General features: G+C 37.7%; 1 protein-coding gene across 3 annotated transcripts in view; it reads right to left on the bottom strand.

The window, feature by feature from the left end:
• The window catches only part of DHX9 (DExH-box helicase 9), a 49,333-nt gene that overhangs the window by 19,032 nt on the left and 8,405 nt on the right, over nucleotides 1–21,896 (bottom strand). The window contains exons 4-14 of one of the 3 annotated variants that reach the window (XM_077994338.1): nucleotides 16,808–16,923; nucleotides 15,238–15,350; nucleotides 14,486–14,634; nucleotides 12,081–12,127; nucleotides 10,459–10,595; nucleotides 10,059–10,148; nucleotides 9,811–9,972; nucleotides 9,591–9,668; nucleotides 8,528–8,719; nucleotides 1,328–1,469; nucleotides 876–958 (exon numbers count right to left, since the gene is read on the bottom strand). In XM_077994338.1, the coding sequence (XP_077850464.1) occupies nucleotides 876–958; nucleotides 1,328–1,469; nucleotides 8,528–8,719; nucleotides 9,591–9,668; nucleotides 9,811–9,972; nucleotides 10,059–10,148; nucleotides 10,459–10,595; nucleotides 12,081–12,127; nucleotides 14,486–14,634; nucleotides 15,238–15,350; nucleotides 16,808–16,923 (1,309 nt within the window). Of the gene's footprint in view, nucleotides 1–875; nucleotides 959–1,327; nucleotides 1,470–8,527; nucleotides 8,720–9,590; nucleotides 9,669–9,810; nucleotides 9,973–10,058; nucleotides 10,149–10,458; nucleotides 10,596–12,080; nucleotides 12,128–12,947; nucleotides 13,085–14,485; nucleotides 14,635–15,237; nucleotides 15,351–16,807; nucleotides 16,924–21,896 lie in introns of those variants that run through there. The other 2 variants (NM_001266188.1, XM_077994339.1) reach the window with 2 other exon arrangements.

Genomic DNA, 21,896 nt, shown 5'->3' with positions numbered 1-21,896 from the left:
TGCCCATGCACTGAAATCTTTGAAAGACACTATACTACTTGGCTTGGATATTGTTTCATATCACTTAATTGCATAGCAAGTTGATTTTACACAGGTTTTGCCAAGGACCAAAAGAGGGGTTGGAAATAAATTCTAGTTTCTTCCTAATTTTGGCATGATTCTCATTAACATCTGAAAAGATCAGAGCTGAAAGCATCTAAAAAGACTCTTAATTATAGGCTAGGCACAATGGCTCATGCCTGTAATCCCAGCATTTTGGGAGGCTAAGGCAGGTGGATCACCTGAGGTCAGGAGTTCGATACCAGCCTGACCATCATGATGAAACCCTGTCTCTACTGAAAATACAAAAATCGATCAGGCATGGTGTCCCAGCTACTCAGGAGGCTGAGGCAGAATTGCCTGAATGCGGGAGGCGGAGGTTGCTGTGAGCCGAGATCGTGCCACTGCACTCCAGCCTGGGTGACAGAGTGAGAATCTGTCTCAAAAACAACAACAACAACAACAAAAAACCATTATAAAATCTATCATAAACTTCCAATTCAAGGAAAAACGAATCATAAAAATTCCATCAGCTATTTAGTCATAAATCATTAGTTCAATTGCTGAATTATGCCAGCTATTATTGCAGTTATACTTTACGATATAGGTCTTCACCTCCAGAATGCTTTGTGTAAAGTTTAATACGAGGAAAAAAACAAACAAAAAAAAGATTGAAGAATCTCGCTAAAAAAGGATTTTCAACATCTTAGTGATTGAAGTTCATGGTTTTGATAATGATAAAAACGGGGAAAATGGAAAACAAAGCAAAGACATTCTACTGATTTCTGTTAGAAATAGCAGAATTAGTACCTTATTGTACCTCTCAAGTTACTTACATTAATGTCTCTTTCATGTATTTCATCTACAATTACATGACTGATTCCTCGAATGCCTGCTTCTAATTTTCTTAGGAGTACACCTTGAAAAGAAAAACAAGCAACAAACTATAGAAAAGTTCAAAGAAGCAAATCTCTGAACAATTATATTTCAACTAGGATACCCCAGCATCATTTTAGAAAACAATCACATTTACACTTAAACTATTAAAAAGTGATAATGTACTATGAAATATAGTTTTCAATGATTTTATGATTTCATTTTCTCTAAGCTACAAGATCTAATGGGTATATCATACTTTCCACGAAGGAAAAAACTGCCAAGTTTCATTTAAACGAGAAATCTGAGACTGGCTCATTACTTCTTTCCAGTCATTCTGTTCTGCTATCAAGTTTTCTTCACTAACACCACAATATGGACCTCAAATGAAAGATCAAAATACATTACTGACCTACAGTACAAAACATTATACTGGCATGAGGACGAGGAAGTATAGACTCAAATCGAACACTGTAGCCACAGCTTTTTCCAGGCTCTTCTCCTCTTTCAAATGCAACTCTCTCTGCCACAGAAACTGCACTGATTCTTCTGGGCTGAGACAGAAAAAAAGTAAAGCGACTTAACAACTACAAAGTTAGATACACTTATTAGCATTTTTGGATTATTGTAGTAATCCAGCTGAATAATTAACAGAAACAATAAATGTACAAAAAATACTATTTGATTCTATGGCAGACTAACTTAAATGTTGTTTTTCATTTTGTATATAAAATGATTCTACAATTTGTCATTGTCTCCAACTCTTAAATAGTATTCAAAGTGATTTTCCAGTAACAGGGCACAGCATACGTAGGGGAGTTTGTTTTTTTAACTGATTGCCACACTAAAAACACAGTTTTAGAAAATTATTTAACTGAGACCTATGGGAATCAGGAAGGTGAACAATTGCCTTCTTGGCCATACGTACTGTGACAACCTTCTGCTCAGTTATTAACTCAGCAAACAAACATTCAATGCACTTTTGCATCAGGTGCCAGAGAAGGTGCTAGAGATAGGAAACTGAAATCACTGTTTTTGATGAGCTCACACAGCAGGAAAAACTGACTGTGTATTGCTATTTCCAACAATCAATCTGCAAGACTCTAAGCGGAATGCTATAGATTAAGCGTTGGACCTTTTTATGGAAACTCTTCTGAAGTGTTCCATGTCTTCTAAGTACAAAAACAATCTTTACTTGGTGGATACTATGAGGACATGCCTAATGTACAGCTACAGAGGTACACGAAGATTTATATACTGCATGCTTTTAAGTTGCCTTGGGTTTGATTCTGTCTAAAAGTTCCTGATGACAGGCTAGATTTCAGTTCCTTGTTTGAGAAAACTTTTTCTGAGTTTCATACTTACTTAAGTACCTATTTGATATCTCATGTTAGGACATGACTAGGAAACCAGAGGCTGATGTAATATTTAATATAAAACATGATTTTAATTTCTATTCTCCTAATACAAGAGTTAATTAGGGTATGAGGCTAGTAACATGTAAAAGTATACTATCACTGGGCTCATATTTATCCTGCCCATAAAGATAGAAGAATGAAAGCTACTTTGTTGAACACACTGTGTAGAATTTTGGTAGCTTTTACCGATCACTATCTTCTTTGTACTAAACAATCCTTTCAATAATCTTATTTAGCAATGGGTAAGGATTTTTCCAGCTATTTCACCATTTTCTTGAATTTCTCTATAGTTCATAGAAATTACCGAAGTTCTGAAGGTTCAACTCCTGTAAGTCAGATCAGCTGTTTAAATATCAACACATCAAATATACACACTTTCATCCAGAGATTCAGTGAGAACAAAATGAGATACACAGTGCTCTGCACCTCAGTTACCCTGAAAAATAGTGTTACATGAAAGTATGGGCTCTGTATCTTTCCATCAAAAGAGTCCTACATACTTGAGTCAAGGAATGTGAAAATGATATTTCACTAAAGGTATAAAATGTAACCACCAAGTTTTCTGCGTACTTTCAAAAAGTTGCTTGCATTCTACAACCTATCATCCCCCTTTTCTACTACTGTCTTTCCTATAGTTTTTCTTCTTTTTTTCTTTTCTAACACTTCCACTAACAGCTGGCTTCCAGAAAGACTTAAAATATTAGGATATTTGACTCTTCTGAGGTGTTGTGTTCACAGGCTACTGGTTCTCAGAGATGGCTTTGCCACCTTGGGGTTATTTTCAAGTCTACGATCCTTGTGGTTTCCAGATTACTCCTAAACTGAATATGCGTAGGAGATGGCCCGTTTCTCAAGCAGTTATCTATTTTAGTTCTTAACTACCCACAAAACACAAACATCTTAAGGCCGGGCGCGGTGGCTCAAGCCTGTAATCCCAGCACTTTGGGAGGCCGAGACGGGCGGATCACGAGGTCAGGAGATCGAGACCATCCTGGCTAACACGGTGAAACCCCGTCTCTACTAAAACATACAAAAAACTAGCCGGGCGAGGTGGCGGGCGCCTGTAGTCCCAGCTACTTGGGAGGCTGAGGCAGGAGAATGGCATAAACCCGGGAGGCGGAGCTTGCAGTGAGCTGACATCCGGCCACTGCACTCCAGCCTGGGCGACAGAGCGAGACTCCGTCTCAAAAAAAAAAACAAAAAAACAAAAAAAAAAAAACACACAAACATCTTAAATCCCAAGGAAGCCACGATAGAGGTTTTAAATACTAGTACAGGAGGTGCCTGTATTATCACATATTACTAATTACAAGAAGTGCCTGTAAACCATGATCAGAAGCACTTTTTGCTAAATTTGTAAGTATGACTATAACATTAATTTCAAGACAACTATTCCAACACCAAAGAAATAAATGACCCCGCAATCTCTTTCCCGTATTTTGTATGCTTCTCTGATTTACCAACTTCCAGTTTCCTCAACAGCCCTTGACTTAAACAAAAAACATTTAAAATACATATTAAAAAGAGAAATTTTTCATCTCTCGTTGATTTGACTAGAAATCTGTAATTTTTCTTGACGGGAGTGTGGCAAACTGCTTAAAAGTTAAAATATGCATACCCTCTGACCCAACAATTCTATGTCTAGGAATTTAATCCAATTAATCAAAGAGTATACACGTATGTCCATCCCAGCATACATATGAAAATATCAGAAACCATCTTTAAGCCTGGTGTAGTAGCTAGCCAGTGAATTCCAACATTTTGGGAGGCCAAGGCAGGAGGAATGCTGGAGGCAATGAGTTCAAGACCAGCCTGGGCAACACGGTGAGACATCATCTTTACAAAAATAAACATCAGCTAGGTCTGGTGACAGAGGCCTCTAGTCCCAGCTACTCCAGAGTCTGAGGCTGGCGGGTTGCTCCACCCAGGAGTTTGAGGTTGCAGTAAGCAATGATGGTGTGTCCCTGCAATCCCAACAGAGTAAGACCCTGTCTCTCAAGAAACAAAAAATTACTCCCAGGTTCAAGCAATCCTCCCACCTCAGCCTCCAAAGTACTTGGGACTACACTGAGGAGCCATCACGCCTAATTAATTTTTGGTTTTTTTTGTTTGTTTGTTTTTTTTTGAGACGGAGTCTCGCTCTGCCGCCCAGGCTGGAGTGCAGTGGCCGGATCTCAGCTCACTGCAAGCTCCGCCTCCCAGGTTCACGCCATTCTCCTGCCTCAGCCTCCCGAGTAGTTGGGAGTACAGGCACCTGCCACCGCGCCCGGCTAGTTTTTTGTATTTTTTTAGTAGAGACGGGGTTTCACCGTGTTAGCCAGGATGGTCTCGATCTCCTGGCCTCGTGATCCGCCCGTCTCGGCCTCCCAAAGTGCTGGGATTACAGGCTTGAGCCACCGCACCCAGCTAATTTTTGTATTTTTTGTAGAGATGGAATTTCGCCATGTTGCCCAGGCTGGTCTTAAACTCCTGCACTCAAATAATCCAACTGTCTTGAACTCTCAAAGTGCTGTAATTACAGGTGTGAGTCACCAAGCCTGGCCTGGGTTTTGGATTTTTAAAAAATTATTCTATTCTTAAAATTTCCCCAAGGTGTATGTATTACTCTTGTAGTACACAAAAAGCAATAAAAAAATTCTAATTATTAATTCTTAGCTCATTAGAAATATTCACAGGACAGGCATTTTTTGTGGGATGACAATGCTTAACCTGAGAGTATCAATGAATATTTAAACACTTCTCAGACTGCATGCCACCTTACAGCATATGAAGATGCTCTCCTTATCCCTTAAATAATCTATTGCTTTTCCCATGATCTTCTGTGCTTCAATTATTATTTTATATATTCTGCCAGTGAATAAATACAAGGCACGGCTCATAGGTAAAACAAGTTCTATCTATACCTGCAGGGCCACTTCTATTATAAGAATATACACATATTCTATATTCCTCAAATATAAATAAGAATCAAGAACATAGAGACATCTAGAAATCATATTTGTGTAATATAACAGTAAAAACCAGGGCGGCATATGCCTTATTTATGCTTCAGAATACTAGTAAAATCTTTTCCTGCTGCACTCTAGTAGATTAAAAACACAAGCTCAGAGGTGATTTTTGCCTAAGGACACATAAATGACTTAAGACTTCAAATTTTCTTTACTCCCAATATAATCCTTTTTCCAGTTACTTTACCTTTTATTATTTTAACTATGTTACACTTGGATTACTAAATATGCTAAAAACAAAACAGGAACTGACAAAAGTGAGACTAGTTAGACAGTACCACTGATGAAAGCAAAAGGTATTTTTCCAACAGAAAGTTGGAAGAATAGTTCCAACTGTCCTCCAGATATGTGCTTTTCTTTTAATTTTCATTCCATGTATCTGCTTATCTCATTTTCTCTTTAGAATTTTACTACTCTTGCCTGGAGTCCAGCCATAGTAGTAGGTAATTCCAAGTGCTAACCTCTTCCTCACACTTCTGACTGGTTTAACTGAAGTAGTGCTAATAATACGTACTAAGCACTCACTGAAATTTCTATGTACCAGGTACTGGGTAACACTTTCTATACCACAAGAGGTTGGAGGTATCTCCCAAATTGTTATTTTGTAGTATTCTAGAATCCATACCTTTGATGTACACCTCTTGCCATTTACCCACAACTGCAGCAATTTCTTCCATCTTTCAGAACTGAAGTTCTAAAAGGTCCCAACTGTGCTCTTTTTCACATCTGAGCGTTAAATACACAGTAATGTGACTAAGCTGCCACAAAATGTCAAGATTCCTAATGCACTAGATACTACAAAATGTATCAGGCTTCATCACCTCCATCTTCTAAGGTTCTGAGTTTATTTTGTATAAAGAACAGCTCACATCCTGAAATGATGGTACTATGGAGTAAGTACAGGATCGATAAAACCACATTAATTTAATATGCTTGATTTATATCCTACAATTAAAATTTGTCTCTTTCAAACAACTTTAAAGGTAGAAGATAACTGTTTCCTACTTAAAATTTTCTGCATATAGCCCACAGGTTTTAAGTGGCTTGAGCATGGATAGCCTGAAGGAGAGAATTCAGTGAGTTTGGTTGAGAATTTACACTAAGGCTGATGTCATGGTTTGAGCTACTCATTCTGTTATACTCCAGTCCATAACTCAACTTGTGCTCTGTGAACTGAGATAATACACTTAAAATCAGGAACATAAAAAAACTTTCTAATACTTAACTGATGACTTCATGTGGTTTCCTATAGATGGCTACAAGTGTAAGATAAGGGAAAAATGATTCAACAGCGGTATTACTGCAAAAATAAATACTGCTATCTCAGACTGTGCCAACAGTACAGTATATTAAAAACAAAAATAAAAAACTGTATTCTGTAATAACCAATCAGCACGCCCAGGCCTACTTTTCATATTATAGGTAGGTGCTGATGAATCTGAATGCGTTTAACTAAATCTTAGACCTACCGGACCTTCATGGCTGAACTATAAATGTTTAGTTGAGACTTTCGAACTACGTACATATTAGGACACAATACAGGTTTTTAAAATTTTCAAGACTTGTTACAGTTCAGAGGTATGAGACTGACTTTGGGACAAACACTAGGACAAAAACGTAAGTCACAGAATGTAGATGCAATATGACAGTAATTCACCCCAAATCAGAAGACACAGGTTTGCTAATACATTTCCATGCCACTGAACATTTTAAAAGACAGTGAGACAAAGCACTTCTCACTTGGGCAGGAATTTTTACTCTATTTATGACATGCAGACAACTTGAGACGCCTGTCTTCAGCTCGCCTGTTAAATTCTGCACTTCTTTCTGCTATATGCTGGAACTGCTTTTGAGATTAGAAATGGATAGTGGTAAGAGAGGGGACAGGCGGGTAAGAGCAGAGCAGAGCTGAGCTCAAGGCTTCCCTTCTGTAAAATTGCACACTCTTGAACAATGTTCTTCTTGAAAGATGAATTAAGAATTAAGAATAAGAATTTTTATTGGAGTGTGATGATATCTGGGGCTCGGGCCTTCACTGTAAGTCAAAAAATCCATAGCCAGTTTTAGGGGTGAGTCGGGAAATCAAAGAAAATTTTGTGAACAAGAAAGCTAGGAATCCTTTCCCAGAAAAACGTGAATTTATCATATTTTTTTCAAGGCTAAGATATCATAAGCCTTAGGATGCAACGTGATTCCTTCAGCAATTTTTTTCAGGTGAAAACCCAATTCTCATATAAAACATACATTATAAAAATGCATCTCAATTTCAGAAATGTTAAAAAGCTTCAGATATATGCTTTATACATGCAAATGTAAATGAACATGCACACTTTTTGTTATTTCAAAGTTCGTAACTCTCCTCTGAAAATTGATTATGTTTCCCAGATTAAGCAACATTAACCCACTGGGGAAAAAAAAAATTTCTAAGTCAAGATGTAAGCCTACCTGAGAGGTAGTACCTGGCTATTTGCAATGCTCTCCCATCAAGTGCCTGAAGTACAGGGTAGAGCCAACGGAACTGCTTTAACCTGAGAACAGCTAATCAGTTCTTCCCTAAGTACTCGGACAAACTCGCAGGCACTGCTCATTGCTGGTAAGGTAATACAGTGTTAGTTAAGGAAGAATCCTAAAAGGCAGATTGCTTGGTTTTTTAATCCTAGTTCTACCTCTTTCTGTATAACCGTGGGCATTTTACCTTCTTTGTGAGTTAATTTACTGAAAGACAAATACTATGTGAAATAGTACTTACATCTTAGGGTCATTACGAACTTCGATTGAGTTTTTTCTTAAAAGCTACTGCTTAAAATAGAACATGGCATAAGTTAACCATTACCTGTTTTACTGGTTTTTATTCAATATCAAGGTGGTAAGACAGAGATGATAAAGATTTGGATGAACATTAGGACAAAGAATTCTTAATCTTGACAGTCTGATTCTAGGCCCAGAGACTCCCTTTAAGCCCAGATAAAAAGAATCCCTCATAGTCCAGTTCTGCTTACTAGTGTAGCATACTAGAGATTAGAAAAAGACTTAAGTTCTTTTTATTGTTTGTTGTTTTTTTTTTTAAATTTAATTTCAAGGGCACAACACTAACTCTCACAACCTTATATAATCACAAAAAGTAGTTAAAGAAAGAATTAGAAATAGTCTGGTCTCCAGGTATTTCATGGTTGGTCTACTACTTACCTGAGTTACTACAATGTTACACTCTGCTGCTCGGTCATTCTGGATAAAGTCATCTAGAATGAACTGGGGAACCTGTGTGGTTTTCCCACACCCAGTAGCACCTCTAATAATGACAACTGAATTTTGACTGATTGCTTCCAGAATCTCACTTTCAAATTTCTTCACAGGCAGTAACTCTCTCTCCTGCAAGATCTGCATTAGAAAAGTCACACTTTAGTCAAATTTCTACCAACACATTAGAAGCAACTGTCTTGATCCTTCAAAAAACTTCCATCTCTAGATGTCGGGAGCAGTGGCTCACGCCTGTAATCCCAGCACTTTGGGAGGCTGAGGATCATGAGGTCAGGAGTTCGAGACCAGTCTTGCCAACATGGTGAAACCCCATCTCTACTAAAAATACAAAAATTAGCCAGCTGTGGTGGCACGCGCCTGTAATCCTACCTACTCAGGAGGCTGAGGCAGAACGGCTTGAACCCAGGAGGCGGAGGGTACAGTGAGTCGAGATCATGCCACTGTACTCCAGCCTGGGCAACTCAGTGAGACTTTGTCTCGAGAAAACAAACAAACAAAAAAAACCAAACTTCCATCTCTTTTTTAGATTTCCATTGGCTTAGTGATAAAATGTTTTTTTTTTTTTTTCCCCAAAAAATTTCTCTAATAGAACTGCTTCTTTCCACTAAACTTCTGAAGAATGTATCTTTTGGTGTTGTCCAAAAACTAAATTTTCTCATTGTCCCTGAACATCGCACATGCACTCCTTCTAACATTTTAATTTTTTATTTGGAAAACACAAAGACAAACAACAACAAAAAACCCAACAACAAAAGGAGTTACTGCCCTGAATCTCTCCACTTTTATTAAATTACATTAAGAAGTGAAATTATCTCCCAGGCCCTCAACTCACAGCAACTAACTTCTGGGGTAACTAGGATTAAGCAGTTTGGTACATATCTTTTGATGTGCCCTCCTAAAAAGGGCAAAATGTATTATTCTTTGACTTTTTACCCAAACCTAGAATGTTCTGAAGCTCTGGGCACTACATGTCTAAATAATTCAGACTTACTGCTTGCAAATCATGATCCTGTTCCAACTGGTACATCAATTCATTCTTGAGGTCCATGCTTATTTGCTCTGGAGTAGCCTGTAAAACAAAAAGCCAACATGGTCAAACAAAGCATGTAATTCTGCTTCAAAATAAATCCATTTTTTACCTAGACATACTAATGAAGTATAGTCAAGAGTAAAACACAAGAGTCTCATCTCAAAAACAATATTACACTCACAAAAGCCAGAGGCCCCTCATCAATGTTGCTACTAGTCCAAGGATTCCAGTTGGATTGTGGAGGTGACCAAGGAACCACACCCACTTGGTTTTGTCGCTGAGATGGTTCAAATTGAGCCAATTTGCCAATGTTGAGTGCAACTGGCACAGAAGGATCTTCAGGCTATTAAAAAATAAGAAAAAAAAAATATGACTTGCTTGTCTACTGAGTGTTTTACACAAATGTGAACTAAATAGCTTTATGCTTACCGGGGGCAAAATCTCAAGGTTTAGCTCTTGAATGATGTTTTGCAGTTGATGCTCTAAATCTTGAGAGAGGTTTACTTTGTAAGGCTCCACCTACGGAAAAAGGATCACACATAACAACACTACTCAAATCTACTACAATGGGGCTAAGACTATACAGTCAATACTAAGTCTACAATATTCCTAAACCAACAGTCAGTTCCCTTTAGTGCAAGAACTACTTCAATGGTTATTTACTCACTGCCTATTATGAACATTATGCCAGACACAGAGATGATTAGCAGGACCATTTTCATTCCCTGAGGTAAGATTCCTTGAAATTAAACTTCTTTAGCCAAATACTAAACAAGAGCTAAATTGAATCCTACACTATCTCACAAGTCTATTAAATCTAAAGACTCACTGTCTCTCCTTCCTTCTTCTTTGTAAGTCCAGAGTAAGCTTCAACCACTCCAAGATGGTAGAGTTGTCTGACAAGTGACAGGGCACAGGACTGTGCTGCCAGTTTCTTATTTGATCCATGTTCTCGTGCAAAAATCCCTGTAATGTAAGGTCAGGATTACCAGAAAGAAATCACCTAAGTGAAGAAACATCACAAGAAACTATGGGTTTACGTACACAAGAAGCTCTCAAATACAGTGTATGCCATGGGTTCTAGCTAAACAAAAGAAATTGCCCAACAGCTTAGCAACTAAATAACCAACTGTTTTGGTTACGGGCTGATACTAGGACTCATACAAATCAATATTATGAAAGCAAATAATCTATTTCAACAAAGTTGTCACTGTTAAGATCATCGGGCATTAAAAAAGGGGAAGAAAACATAGTTTGAAAAGACAAAGAGTAAAAAATAAACCAGTAAAAGTAATTGGGTCCAGAGTGGTTAACTAGACCAGGATTTGGGAAACTTTTTCCATAAAGGGTCAAATAATAAATATTTTAGGCTTTGCAGGCCATAGAGTCTCTTGTCACAACTACTCAACTCTGCCTTTAATGTGTGAAAGCACTTACTGACAATAGAGTTTGACAAACCACAGGCCTGGGAATGGCTTTACGGTTTTCAGGATTTGTAAAAATAAAACGAAAATAACAACGTGTGACCTGTGAAGTCTAAAATATGAGTGTAGCTATGTTACACAATAAAACAGTTCTTATAAAAACAGGCAGTAAGTTGGATTTGGCCAGAGGGATATAGTTTGCTGACTTCAGCATTAAACTAAAGCTAAGTTACTCATATCCTTAAAGAAAATATTAATAGAAAGTTTCCTCTCCTCCAGTATCATTCAGCTTTAGGAGAGATGAATATAAAGCAAAGGGGTACAAAGATATCTTTCTGCCTAACTAGCCAAATTAACCTTGATAAGTGAGCTGACATAAGTTAGCCCGCCTTTATCCTCTCTCCCTTAGTATTACCCATCCACTCAAAATAACTCATTTTATATATAAAAATGAAAAAATGTTTTAAGGCCAGGGGCAGTGGCTCACCCCTGTAATCCCAGCACTTTGGGAGGCTGAGGCGGGCGGATCACAAGGTCAGGAGATCGAGACCATCTGGCTAACATGACGAAACCCTGTCCCTACTAAAAAATACAAAATAATTAGCTGGGCGTGGTGACTGGCGCCTGTAGTACCAGCTACTGGGGAGGCTGAGGCAGGAGAATGGGGTGAACCCGGGAGGCGGAGCTTGCAGTGAACCGAGATCACGCCACTGCACTCTAGCCTGGGCGACAGAGCAAGACTCCATTTCAAAAAAAAAAAAAAGTTTAAAATTCTTTGACGCTGGCAGATTCCTAATCATCTCACTGTGTCTTACTTTTGAAATACTACACTAACACGGTCTGTTTTCACATGCAAACTGGGAGACTTTGCCTCTACTTTATAATTACTAATATTCTAATATATACCCTAGATGCTATCTTATATCACGTGCTCTTTCAATAATACAGCTTCTGTATTTCAAGACTTAAATGTGAAGATTCCTTCTCTATACAAAGACTTGGAATATTGGGTAACAGTAACACTTACTTCTGCCCAGCTGCTTGATATAAATGGTCATTTCTGCAATAAAGCTCCTGTAACAACATATACAAGCAAGGTTAGAAATTTCACTGTTAGAAACTGGCAAATCCAGGTCTCCCAAGTCAGGCAGGCTTTCCAACTGCTTAGGCAAATCACAGAAAAAAAAAAAATTACCAACATTTATTTCTGCCCAACCCTAGAACAAATGAAGTATATAAACTTCATATAATATACAACATGGCATAACACAACTATAATCAAAGTTGATGAGCCAATTGTTCATGAAAGGAAAACGTTAGGGTATTAGATTTTATATTTACTTACTCTTATTCCAAAGGCTGGAGTCTCAAGAGCTACAACACATTCCATGAAAAGGAATTTTCCACTTAGCTTGGAGCCAAGAAATAAAGCAGGCCCCAAATGTTTTACATTACAGTTATAATTATTGTAAGATTCCTTTGCATAGGCCACTCAGTAATGACTGCGATCTATTAAGCTAATATACGCAAACACACATGCACATACACTTTGTGCATAATCAATGGCTCCTGAGGCAGAGTTCTCACATCTGCCTGCAGTTGGAAGCAGCCCTGGATGACAAAAAACTTAGCCTATTTTTATCACATTTATTTAAATCAGGTCCTGGAGAATAAAACACATGTTGTAACATTACATCTAAAACTGCTAGCAGAGTCTAAAAAATGAATTTAGGTTTTAGTAAGGGAAAAACTGCCCTTTGAAAACTATGCATTCTGGTCCCTTCACTGCTCAGATACATTCTAACCTAGACTTGGTGGTGTGAATAAAAGGCTGGGTGAGGCTTAAGAAAAAAATAAATGTTAAGACTCCTTCCTATACCTCGTGTGAACTGACCTTCAGGCACAGCGGCTTCAGGGGTCAAAGGCCACTGGCTTTCAGGGGAACAACATCCACCCTTTCATTAATGACATCGATGCCAGTATGTTTCTCAGCCAGGCTTAAAGTCAGCACTCAATCTCATTCTCCTCCACCTAGGGGGAACAGCGACACCAGAAATCAGTTTACAATAGTTTCCCATGTGATTGCTTAGTTCAGCCTAAGCAGCAGCACATGTGTGTATGAACACAGACCTCTGGTGTTGCTGTCTGTTATGCCTTTAAATAAAAGGACATACAAAGAGCAATGCTGTCCTGGCTCCCCCAATTTCTGTGCCTCCCACATTGTCTTTTCCTGAATTCGTCACTGCTTTGTATCAGAAATCTATGGTAAGATACTGATAACAAAAAATGTCTGCAACGATGAGCTTCAGGCACACTTAGGTATCTTATTGTTCTTAAAGTCACCAAGTGCTACCAAGCCCAATCCGTTCAGAAAGACAAAATATGAAAGAAAACAAATCATCAACAAATGTATCACTCCTTTGCAACCTGAGGGTTTTAAAAGGCTGACACCAGAAATATTTGAGAATTCAGGATTGAACAAAACAGTGGGAGGAAGGGGGAACCATGCTCTAAATATCATTTTGATCAGTGACAAAATTTTGTATTAATAATAATTATTTCAGGGTCGCTAGATGCATCCAAGGGAGAACACTTTGATTTTTGATAAAAATATTTTTTAATATATTTGGATAATTTATTTCATAAGTACGGACAGCAAACTGAATCATTCAAAAAGGTTTCCATTACAACCTCCCCTCCCTTCTAATAAAAATACATCGCTCCCCAGAAAAGTCTAATCCATATGAGCCTTCCTGGGAGTAATAATTACTACACCCTGGAATGCTCTCAGGAAGAACAGCAAGCAGGCTGAGAAACATACTGTTAAAACGACCTCCCTTTATATTCAGTTTTATACATTTAACAGTATAAAAGTATACCCCACATACAAAGACCAAGGCTGTTCCTTTTCGACCTTACTTAGATAAGCCCTTAAATTTCAAAAGGACTCCTAAGAAAGCTGGCAGTTTTCAAGGCTTAAGTGAAATGTGGATGTAGATGCAATACGATGTACTTCTGGGACTCAAAACTTAAGTATCTAACCTGACCCATTAAAGAAATCGTAACGGCCTCTAACAATACCAAGGTGAAAAAAATCACCACCTTTGGCTGGTTTTTAAATCAACTAGGGACAAACTAGCACTTGTGGTTATGACTTTTGCCTCTCAGATTCAAATGAGCATCTCAAATGTCTAGCATGACAAAAAGCAGATTTACGCTGAACTTCTAACACAGCTAAAATTCACACTCGTGAAAACCATGGAAACTGCACAATACATATCAGTAATTATTCTTGGGCAAATCAACGTATCTTTTAATAACTCACTTCTAATCCACACAATTAACCAATGTACAAAAATAGATTACATTCAACAGTGAATATCCAAAACCACCTTAACTTACTACAGAAGGAAAAGAACGAAACAAGCAAACCTGTTGTGATCAGGACCCACTTGGGTGTACTTATATTCTCCTTGGATCTTTTCTTTCTGAAAATACTGGTTTAGACGAGCTTTAGCATTTTCCAAGGTCCAGTTTCCATGAAGCCCAGCATTTAAATCCACTTCTTCTGATTCTAGAGTCTGCAGAATCAATGATAAATTTGGCTGCATTAAGTTTAGTTATACACACTTAAGACCCAGAAATTTTTAATACCGTCTTTGTACTATCCTTTATAATGCAAAAGCTGTTTTGATAGTTTATAATCCTAGTCAAAAACTGAACCAGAATTAGTTTCTACTGCATCTAAAGGCCCTATTATATAAACAAGCTATTGGTTAATACATTGCGTTTAAATTCTTCCTAAAAAAAAAAAAATGACAACTTCTTTGTGCTTGTTTGAACACTCTGAATACATTTAGTGGAAAAATTAGCTATACTACTAAAGACATTTTTTACTCTAAGTGCTCATAAAATAAGGTCCCCTGACATAATTACATTTCCTATAAAGTTGAAGAGGAAACCTTTTTATTATTGCCAAGAAAAAATACTTTTTCCTCCATAGGCAATGTGAATAACAAGAGTAAATGAGTAGTTTAGCTTTATGATGACTTGTGCTAATAAGTAGTCTCGAATAACCTGTTAAAAAATGCACCCAATTACTAACTTGTTAATATCCTAAGCCTTGCTGTTAACTAAGTCCCAAATCACATTCTCAGAGATGTAACCTAGGGTGCTGGCCTTACCGCTTGCACTTCTTGTTCTTCCTTTCTTGAGTAGTAATCCTTCAAGTTGGCTCCTCGGTCCCATGTGGGCCCAGGAACACCATAGCCAGAGGCCCCTACCTCAGAATTATTTTCTGTTAAAAGAAAAAAAATTGTTCTCTTAATGAGTCGTAACTGTAGAAAAATCCTAAATACATTAACTAATTATCCTAATTTATGGCTGGGCATGGTGGCTCACACCTGTAATCCCAGTACTTCTGGAGGCTGAGGAGAGTGGATCACTTGTGGTCAGGAGTTTGAGACCAGCCTGGCCAAAATAGTGAAACCTCGTCTCTACTAAAAACACAAAAATTAGCCGGGCATGGTGGCATGTGGCTGTAATCACAGCTACTAGAGAGGCTGAGGTGAGAGAATCACTTGAACAGGGAGGCAGAGGTTGCAGTGAGCCAAGACTGCACCACTGCACTCCGTTCTGGGTGACAGAGCGACACTCTGCCTCAAAAAAAAAAAAAAAGATTATCCTAATTTATATTTTGACCCTCCATGTTTAGAAATTCATGGTTTCAATTTGGAAAGGAGCCTGAAATGTCCATGGCTTACTTGAAAAGTGTTACATCAATCCCTGAAGTACACGTTCCGACTACAAATTCTGAGGCTAACATGCAGGGGGAAGCTATCTTAGTAGTGAATGACAGAAGTGGTTGTAACAGGAAATGGCTAATTTAGCATATATTATCAATATAGCTTTGTTTTAAACTTGTTACATATGTAACAACAGATTGAACGATAAAACCATTTCTTTGATAAATGTGACTCTGAAAAGATAGCTACCTGCTAGGACTAGTGACGGAAATAAGGTAACTATTGATGAAAACGCCAAATAAGTAAAAACAGCAGCTAGCACTATTAACTCTAAGTTTATTACATGCATTTAAAAAAGTTTATCCCTCAAAGCAATCATGTGAAGCAAATACTACTGTTATTTAATAAATAACAGATATGAGACTTAAGCAATCTGACCAAAATCCTAGTTAATCTACCATATGGTAGACATCCCAATACAAGCTGTGACTATACACTTAAGTCCTCACTTAACATCACTGCTTGATTCTTGGAAACGAAGACTTTAAACAATGTTGTAAGAGAATAACATTGAAGGAAACAAGTTATTCTAGGACCTGCTGTAAGTCATTCCGCAGTTTCCAAGAACCTACTGAGGATTTACTGCATATAGAATTCGGCAATGGCCAGGATCCACAGGGTAAACAAGTCAACAATATATTTAGTAAGAATAAGGAACAAGAAAAGGCAATTCCTAAGATTCTTTCACCAAATATTCTAGCCTATGCAAAATCTATTTACTCAGAAAAATTTAGTAAAAGTTAATGACAGCAAACAACTATGCTGTACCACACGTTCTAAGAAAAAAATAAATGATCTGGTAGTATGTGCAAATTTATGAAGGCCTTGGGTTGTCTCTTAACATCAAGAGTTTACTGCAGTTCTTTCTACCCAAAATGAGAAACAGAGATGGTGATCAAGATTGTATGTATCTTATTCTCCATCATGTGCACGCATTCAAGTCCCTTACCTGCTTTGAGCGCCAGATGAGGAGGAAGAGGTCCTCCCATGGTTGCTGGTAAATCTCCTTCAGCATTTGCTGTAGTGTCAGGAGTATCAGTAAGTGGGGGAGGAGATGCTACCTGCAAGAGAAAAAGTCAAGGCAGTTGTCAGTGCTTTCGTCTTCACAGAGACTAGTAAATTCTTTTAATATTTAAGAGACCCATGTGTCACACCTCCTTTCTTTGTAATATTACCATCTTTGTTTAGAGGTTAAGTCTGTGGAGCAGTGCATCTCAAACTGTCTGCAATGAAGAACTGGCTGAATGTTTCCCCTAATCCACTGGGAACAACCTGTCACAATACTGTATTTCTAAATGTCTACTTATTTCTGTACTTACCTCCTCACAAACTGTAACATTTCGAGTAACACTGCTCTGGGGCCCATTTTTAGTGCAGTGTTTACTACTGATTTTAGATAATACCCTTTAAAGCAGTCAAGAAAGTATTTTTCTACTCCATTTCTTAAGTATTTTATTGGTCATTAGTGTTTAATTTTATCAAATGCCTTTTCCAAAGCCTTTATTAAAATGATCACTGAGTAGATATTTTTCTTATAAACTCATTAATATGCTGTATTAGGAAAGTTTAATTACAGGGTTTTGCCTCAGATGTGCTGTTACATAAAATGTATTAGTTTTCTAAACTAAGGAAAATCCTGAATTCTCAAACCCATCTAACCACATGGGTTCTAGGATAAAGAACTGAGATCTATGTAACCTTTTCCTTAACTAGATGGGATGGACTATTTCTGTTTGCAAAGAACATTTAAAAATTTTACTTATTTTTACTTTGTAATTCAGCAATTTCTGATTTTATCGCTATTAATTTCTTCCTGTTTTATTCTGAGATGAAAGCTTACTAATTCATTCAAAAGGCTGTTTTTTGTGCAATAGTGTAACCAATGTTCTTTTGAATAAATGACTGTTCCTCTTATTCCAGAGTTTTGACAGACACTGTTATCTAAATAGTCTATGATCATAATTTAAAATTTTCACTTAGATCTAAATTCAAATTTCCAATTGTCTATTAGAGTTTTTGGGCCGCTTTGTTACTTTTTCACATTACCACTTTGCTTCTGCCAATATGTATATCAGCATTTCTAAAGCTAGGTGTTATTAGTACATTGTGAATTTTTTTCTTTTCTGCTTTCCTCTAGAGAGCTTATACCTTGAAGGATAACCTCCAAGGTTGGGGTTATGGAGACAAAGTAGAACCTACTCAAGGGTCAGCCCTAATAACCAAGGCCCAGAAAAATTCAGTGGGCAGTACTGGCACCAAAATGCTAACTTGTCCTCCTCTACCACCTTGCCACTCCAGGGCCTCAAATTCCTCTCTATCCCACTCTCTATCTACACCAACCTAAAAGAAAATTCCTAACCTATGAGAATTGAGGTGTTTGAGTGATGCAACTTCTATTTTCCAGTGATGGGGAGGATTTCCTAACATTTCAAAATAAATTAAAACAGGTGAGGTATAAAGAGTATTCAAAGTGTCACAGTACATAATCTTGGCTCTGCCTTAGAGTCAGCAATATGAGAAAATACTTTAAGTAGGTTATAAAAATAGCATACACAACATATATTTATCACATTAAAATATACATTTAAATATCTAAACAAAAATACACAGATTTTAGCAACATTGGCAGTGCTATAGTCCATTTATTTCTTTTTCTATTCTCACAATCTGTTCCCATTTAAAAACTTTTTTTTTTTTTTTGAGACAGGGTCTTATACCATCACCCAGACTGGAGTGCAGTGGTGCAATGACAGATCACTGCAGCCCCAACCTGCTGGGCTCAAGTGATCCTCCCACCTCAGCCTCTGGAGTAGATGGGACTACAGGCAGCCACCACCATTCCCAGCTAATATTTCTATTTTATTTTTGTAGAGATGGAGTCTAGGTTGCTGAGGTTACACTTGAACTCTTGGACTCAAGTGATTCTTCTGCCTCTATCTCCCAGTGTTGGTATTACAGGTGTGAGCCGCCACGCCATTTTTCTTTTTTTGAGACAGGGTCTGGCTCTGTCACCGAAGCTGGATGATTTAGCCTAGGTAAGAGTCAAGTCCTGATATGTTCATTACAAAAGGACACAAGTATCTGACAGAATACCCAAGCTTGTAGTAGTATTATGTATGAATACTTAAGGATATGGTTGAATACATAAGGATATGGTTCCACATTCTACCAAGAGGAAGATTAAAAAAAAATAAGGCGCAGTCAGAGACAGAAAGATAATTAGAGAATCCAGTGCCACAGAAAACAGAAAAATGTGTTGGGTTGGAGGATGTGATCAATAAAGCTGAACGATGATTAAATTAAAAAAAGGGGGGGTATGTGCGTATATTTTACATTGAAAAAAATTTTTTGATATGGCAAAAAACACAAGTAAAGTTATAATGGGCAAACTGAGAAAAAATATTTGTGACACATCGCAGATAAGGAGTTAATATTGCTAATATATAAACAAAAGCAGAGGAAAAGACCAAGAATCCAATGAAAAAAAGGGGAGATACACGTACAGGCAGTACACAGAAATATATATGTAAATGATCCTTAAAGGTCAAAAGATGTTTGACTTCACTCATAATTTTAAAAAGCAAATTAAAAGTATAAGTTATCTAAAACTAGTGATGAAATTACAGACCAAGGTTTCTCAACATTAGCACCACTGACATTTCAACCAGATAATTTGTTGCAGAAAGTTGTTCTGAATACCAGCGTTTTTAACTCCTTGGCTTCTACCCACTAGATGCCATCAGCACACCTCCTTCAAATTCAAACATCTCCAGACATTACCAAATCTCCCATGAGGGGTAAAGTTTATAAAACAATCAGAAAAATCTCAACATTAATTGGATATCTGATTATATTAAGACACTATTCTTAAATTTTTCTTTTAGGTTTGATTATAACACATTTTTTTACAAAAGGATTATTTTAATTAAAAACATATTAACAGATGAATAAGATGTCAGGATGCTCCAAAATAATCTAAGAAAGGGGAGCAGTTAGAAATGAATAAAATTGAAAGTGCTGCAGCCAGATGATTGAAACACGGGGTTTCAATATTCTACAACTGTCCACAGCAAAAAATTTTTAAAATATCCTCTACACGCTCACTTTTGGCAAATGCAATGTATTGCATGAAAGGGCAAGTTTCAGATGAAATAAGTGATATGAAAAAGGATTTGCCTAGAATGAGGAGGTAAGATGAAGATGGTAGCTGGTAACAGCTTGGTTACATATCCCTGCCCAAATCTCTCGTCCAATTTTAATCCTCAATGTTGGAGGTACGGCCTGAAGAGTAGTAACTGGATCACGAGGTGGTTTTCCCACGCATGGGTTAGTGCCACTATCCTTGGTACTGCTATCCTAGCAACATCGAGTGCGTTCTCTTGACATCTGGTCATCTAAAAGTGTGTGGCATCTTCCCCTTTACTTTCTCTTGCTCCTGGACATCCCTGCTTCCCCCCTTCACCTTCTGCCATCATTCTAAGTTTCCTGAGGTGTCTTCAGAATCCAAGCAGACTCCAGTACCATGCCTCCTGCAAAGCCTGCAGAATTGTGAGCCAATTAAATCGCTGCTCTTTATAAAGTATGCAGTCTCAGGTGTTTCTTTATAGCAATGCAAGAATGGACTACGGGGTTAAAAGTAGAAATGGGTTGTTATAATTTCTTCCCCCAAATTCATCCATTCATTTATTGAGCCAACCAAAAAACATTCAAGTGTCTGCTATAGACCAGGAACCATTCTAAATGTTGGGGACAGAGCAACGAACAAAAACAAAAAAAAAACCTGCCCTCATGAACTTACTCTCATACAATCAAACAAAAATAAATTACGTTGGAACAAGGTTTCTCATCTTGGTGACATTTTAGGCTGGTTAATTCTTTGTTCTAGGAGGCTGTCAAGTGCACTGTTGCTTATTAGCAGCATCTCTGGCCTTTGCCTTCTAGATGTCAGTGGCCCCCTCCAGTTACAACAACAAAAATACCTCCAAACATTGCCAAACGTTCCTTGGGGGGACAAAATTGTCTTCAGTTGAGAAACACTGAGTTAAAAAAGTAAGTGTTATGGAGAAAAATGAAGCACTGAAGGAGTTTAGGAAGTAATCTGAGGATGACAGTGAATTTATAATATAAAATAGGACAGCTGGGGAAGAGTACTTCAGGTAGAAGAAACAGGTATAAAAGTTTTGAGGCAGAAAGATGAGGGCATATTTGAAGACCTATTAAGAAGCACAGTGTAGCTGGAACAGAGGAAGTAAGGAAGAAAAGTAGGAAATCCACGGAGCATTTAATAGAAAACATCTGAGCCATGTTAAAACACTAATAAAAAAATGACATATGAGATTACTTCTGGTTGAGGCCAAATAAGTTCCTGTAAGACTGACCCTCCTGCAAATAACATAAACTTTAGGGGGAAAAAAATACAAACACACATACAACACACCAGAACTATGTGCAGGCAATAAAAAAATAACCAAAAAATAGTAGGTAGATTCTTGAGAGAAGTTAAAATGGGGAAGCACGGAGTATCAAAGGTCTACTTCCAGCTTATTTGTAGCTTTTAGCCTGAGGGAAGCCATCCCAGGCAGCTAAAACTCCAATGAAACCATCTTTTTGGCCTGAAGAATCAGAATTAAGAGTTCAGGAAAAGCAAAGCTGCTAGAAAGTGAGGGAATGCTGGAAAGGAAACAGCCAGAGAGGAGGAGCCCCAAATTCTGTATATGAAATCTCTGGCTAGCCCTTGAAAACCACACATGTACAGGGCAGATTCCAAAGGAGACCTGAAAGACTCTTCCATGGCTGTCCTATTTAAATAATCAGAAAACTGAGATGAGATTTGAGTTAACACCCAAAAGACAGCACTTGTAGTTTGAGTTCGATCAAATTAAATGCCTGATTAAGAAGAAAACACAACCACCACATCAATGCTCTCTGGAGGAGTATAACACTATTCAGAGTCTCCACAGCATAATATTCCAATGCCCAGGATACAGTCCAAAATTATTTGATACACAAAAAGGAAAATGTGATCCAACCTCAAGAAA

The sequence above is a fragment of the Macaca mulatta genome, chromosome 1 (genome assembly GCF_049350105.2).
Source record: "Macaca mulatta isolate MMU2019108-1 chromosome 1, T2T-MMU8v2.0, whole genome shotgun sequence".
Lineage (NCBI taxonomy): Eukaryota > Metazoa > Chordata > Mammalia > Primates > Cercopithecidae > Macaca > Macaca mulatta.
Note: the sequence above shows the minus strand (reverse complement) of the source record. Positions and strands in the feature narration are given on the sequence as shown.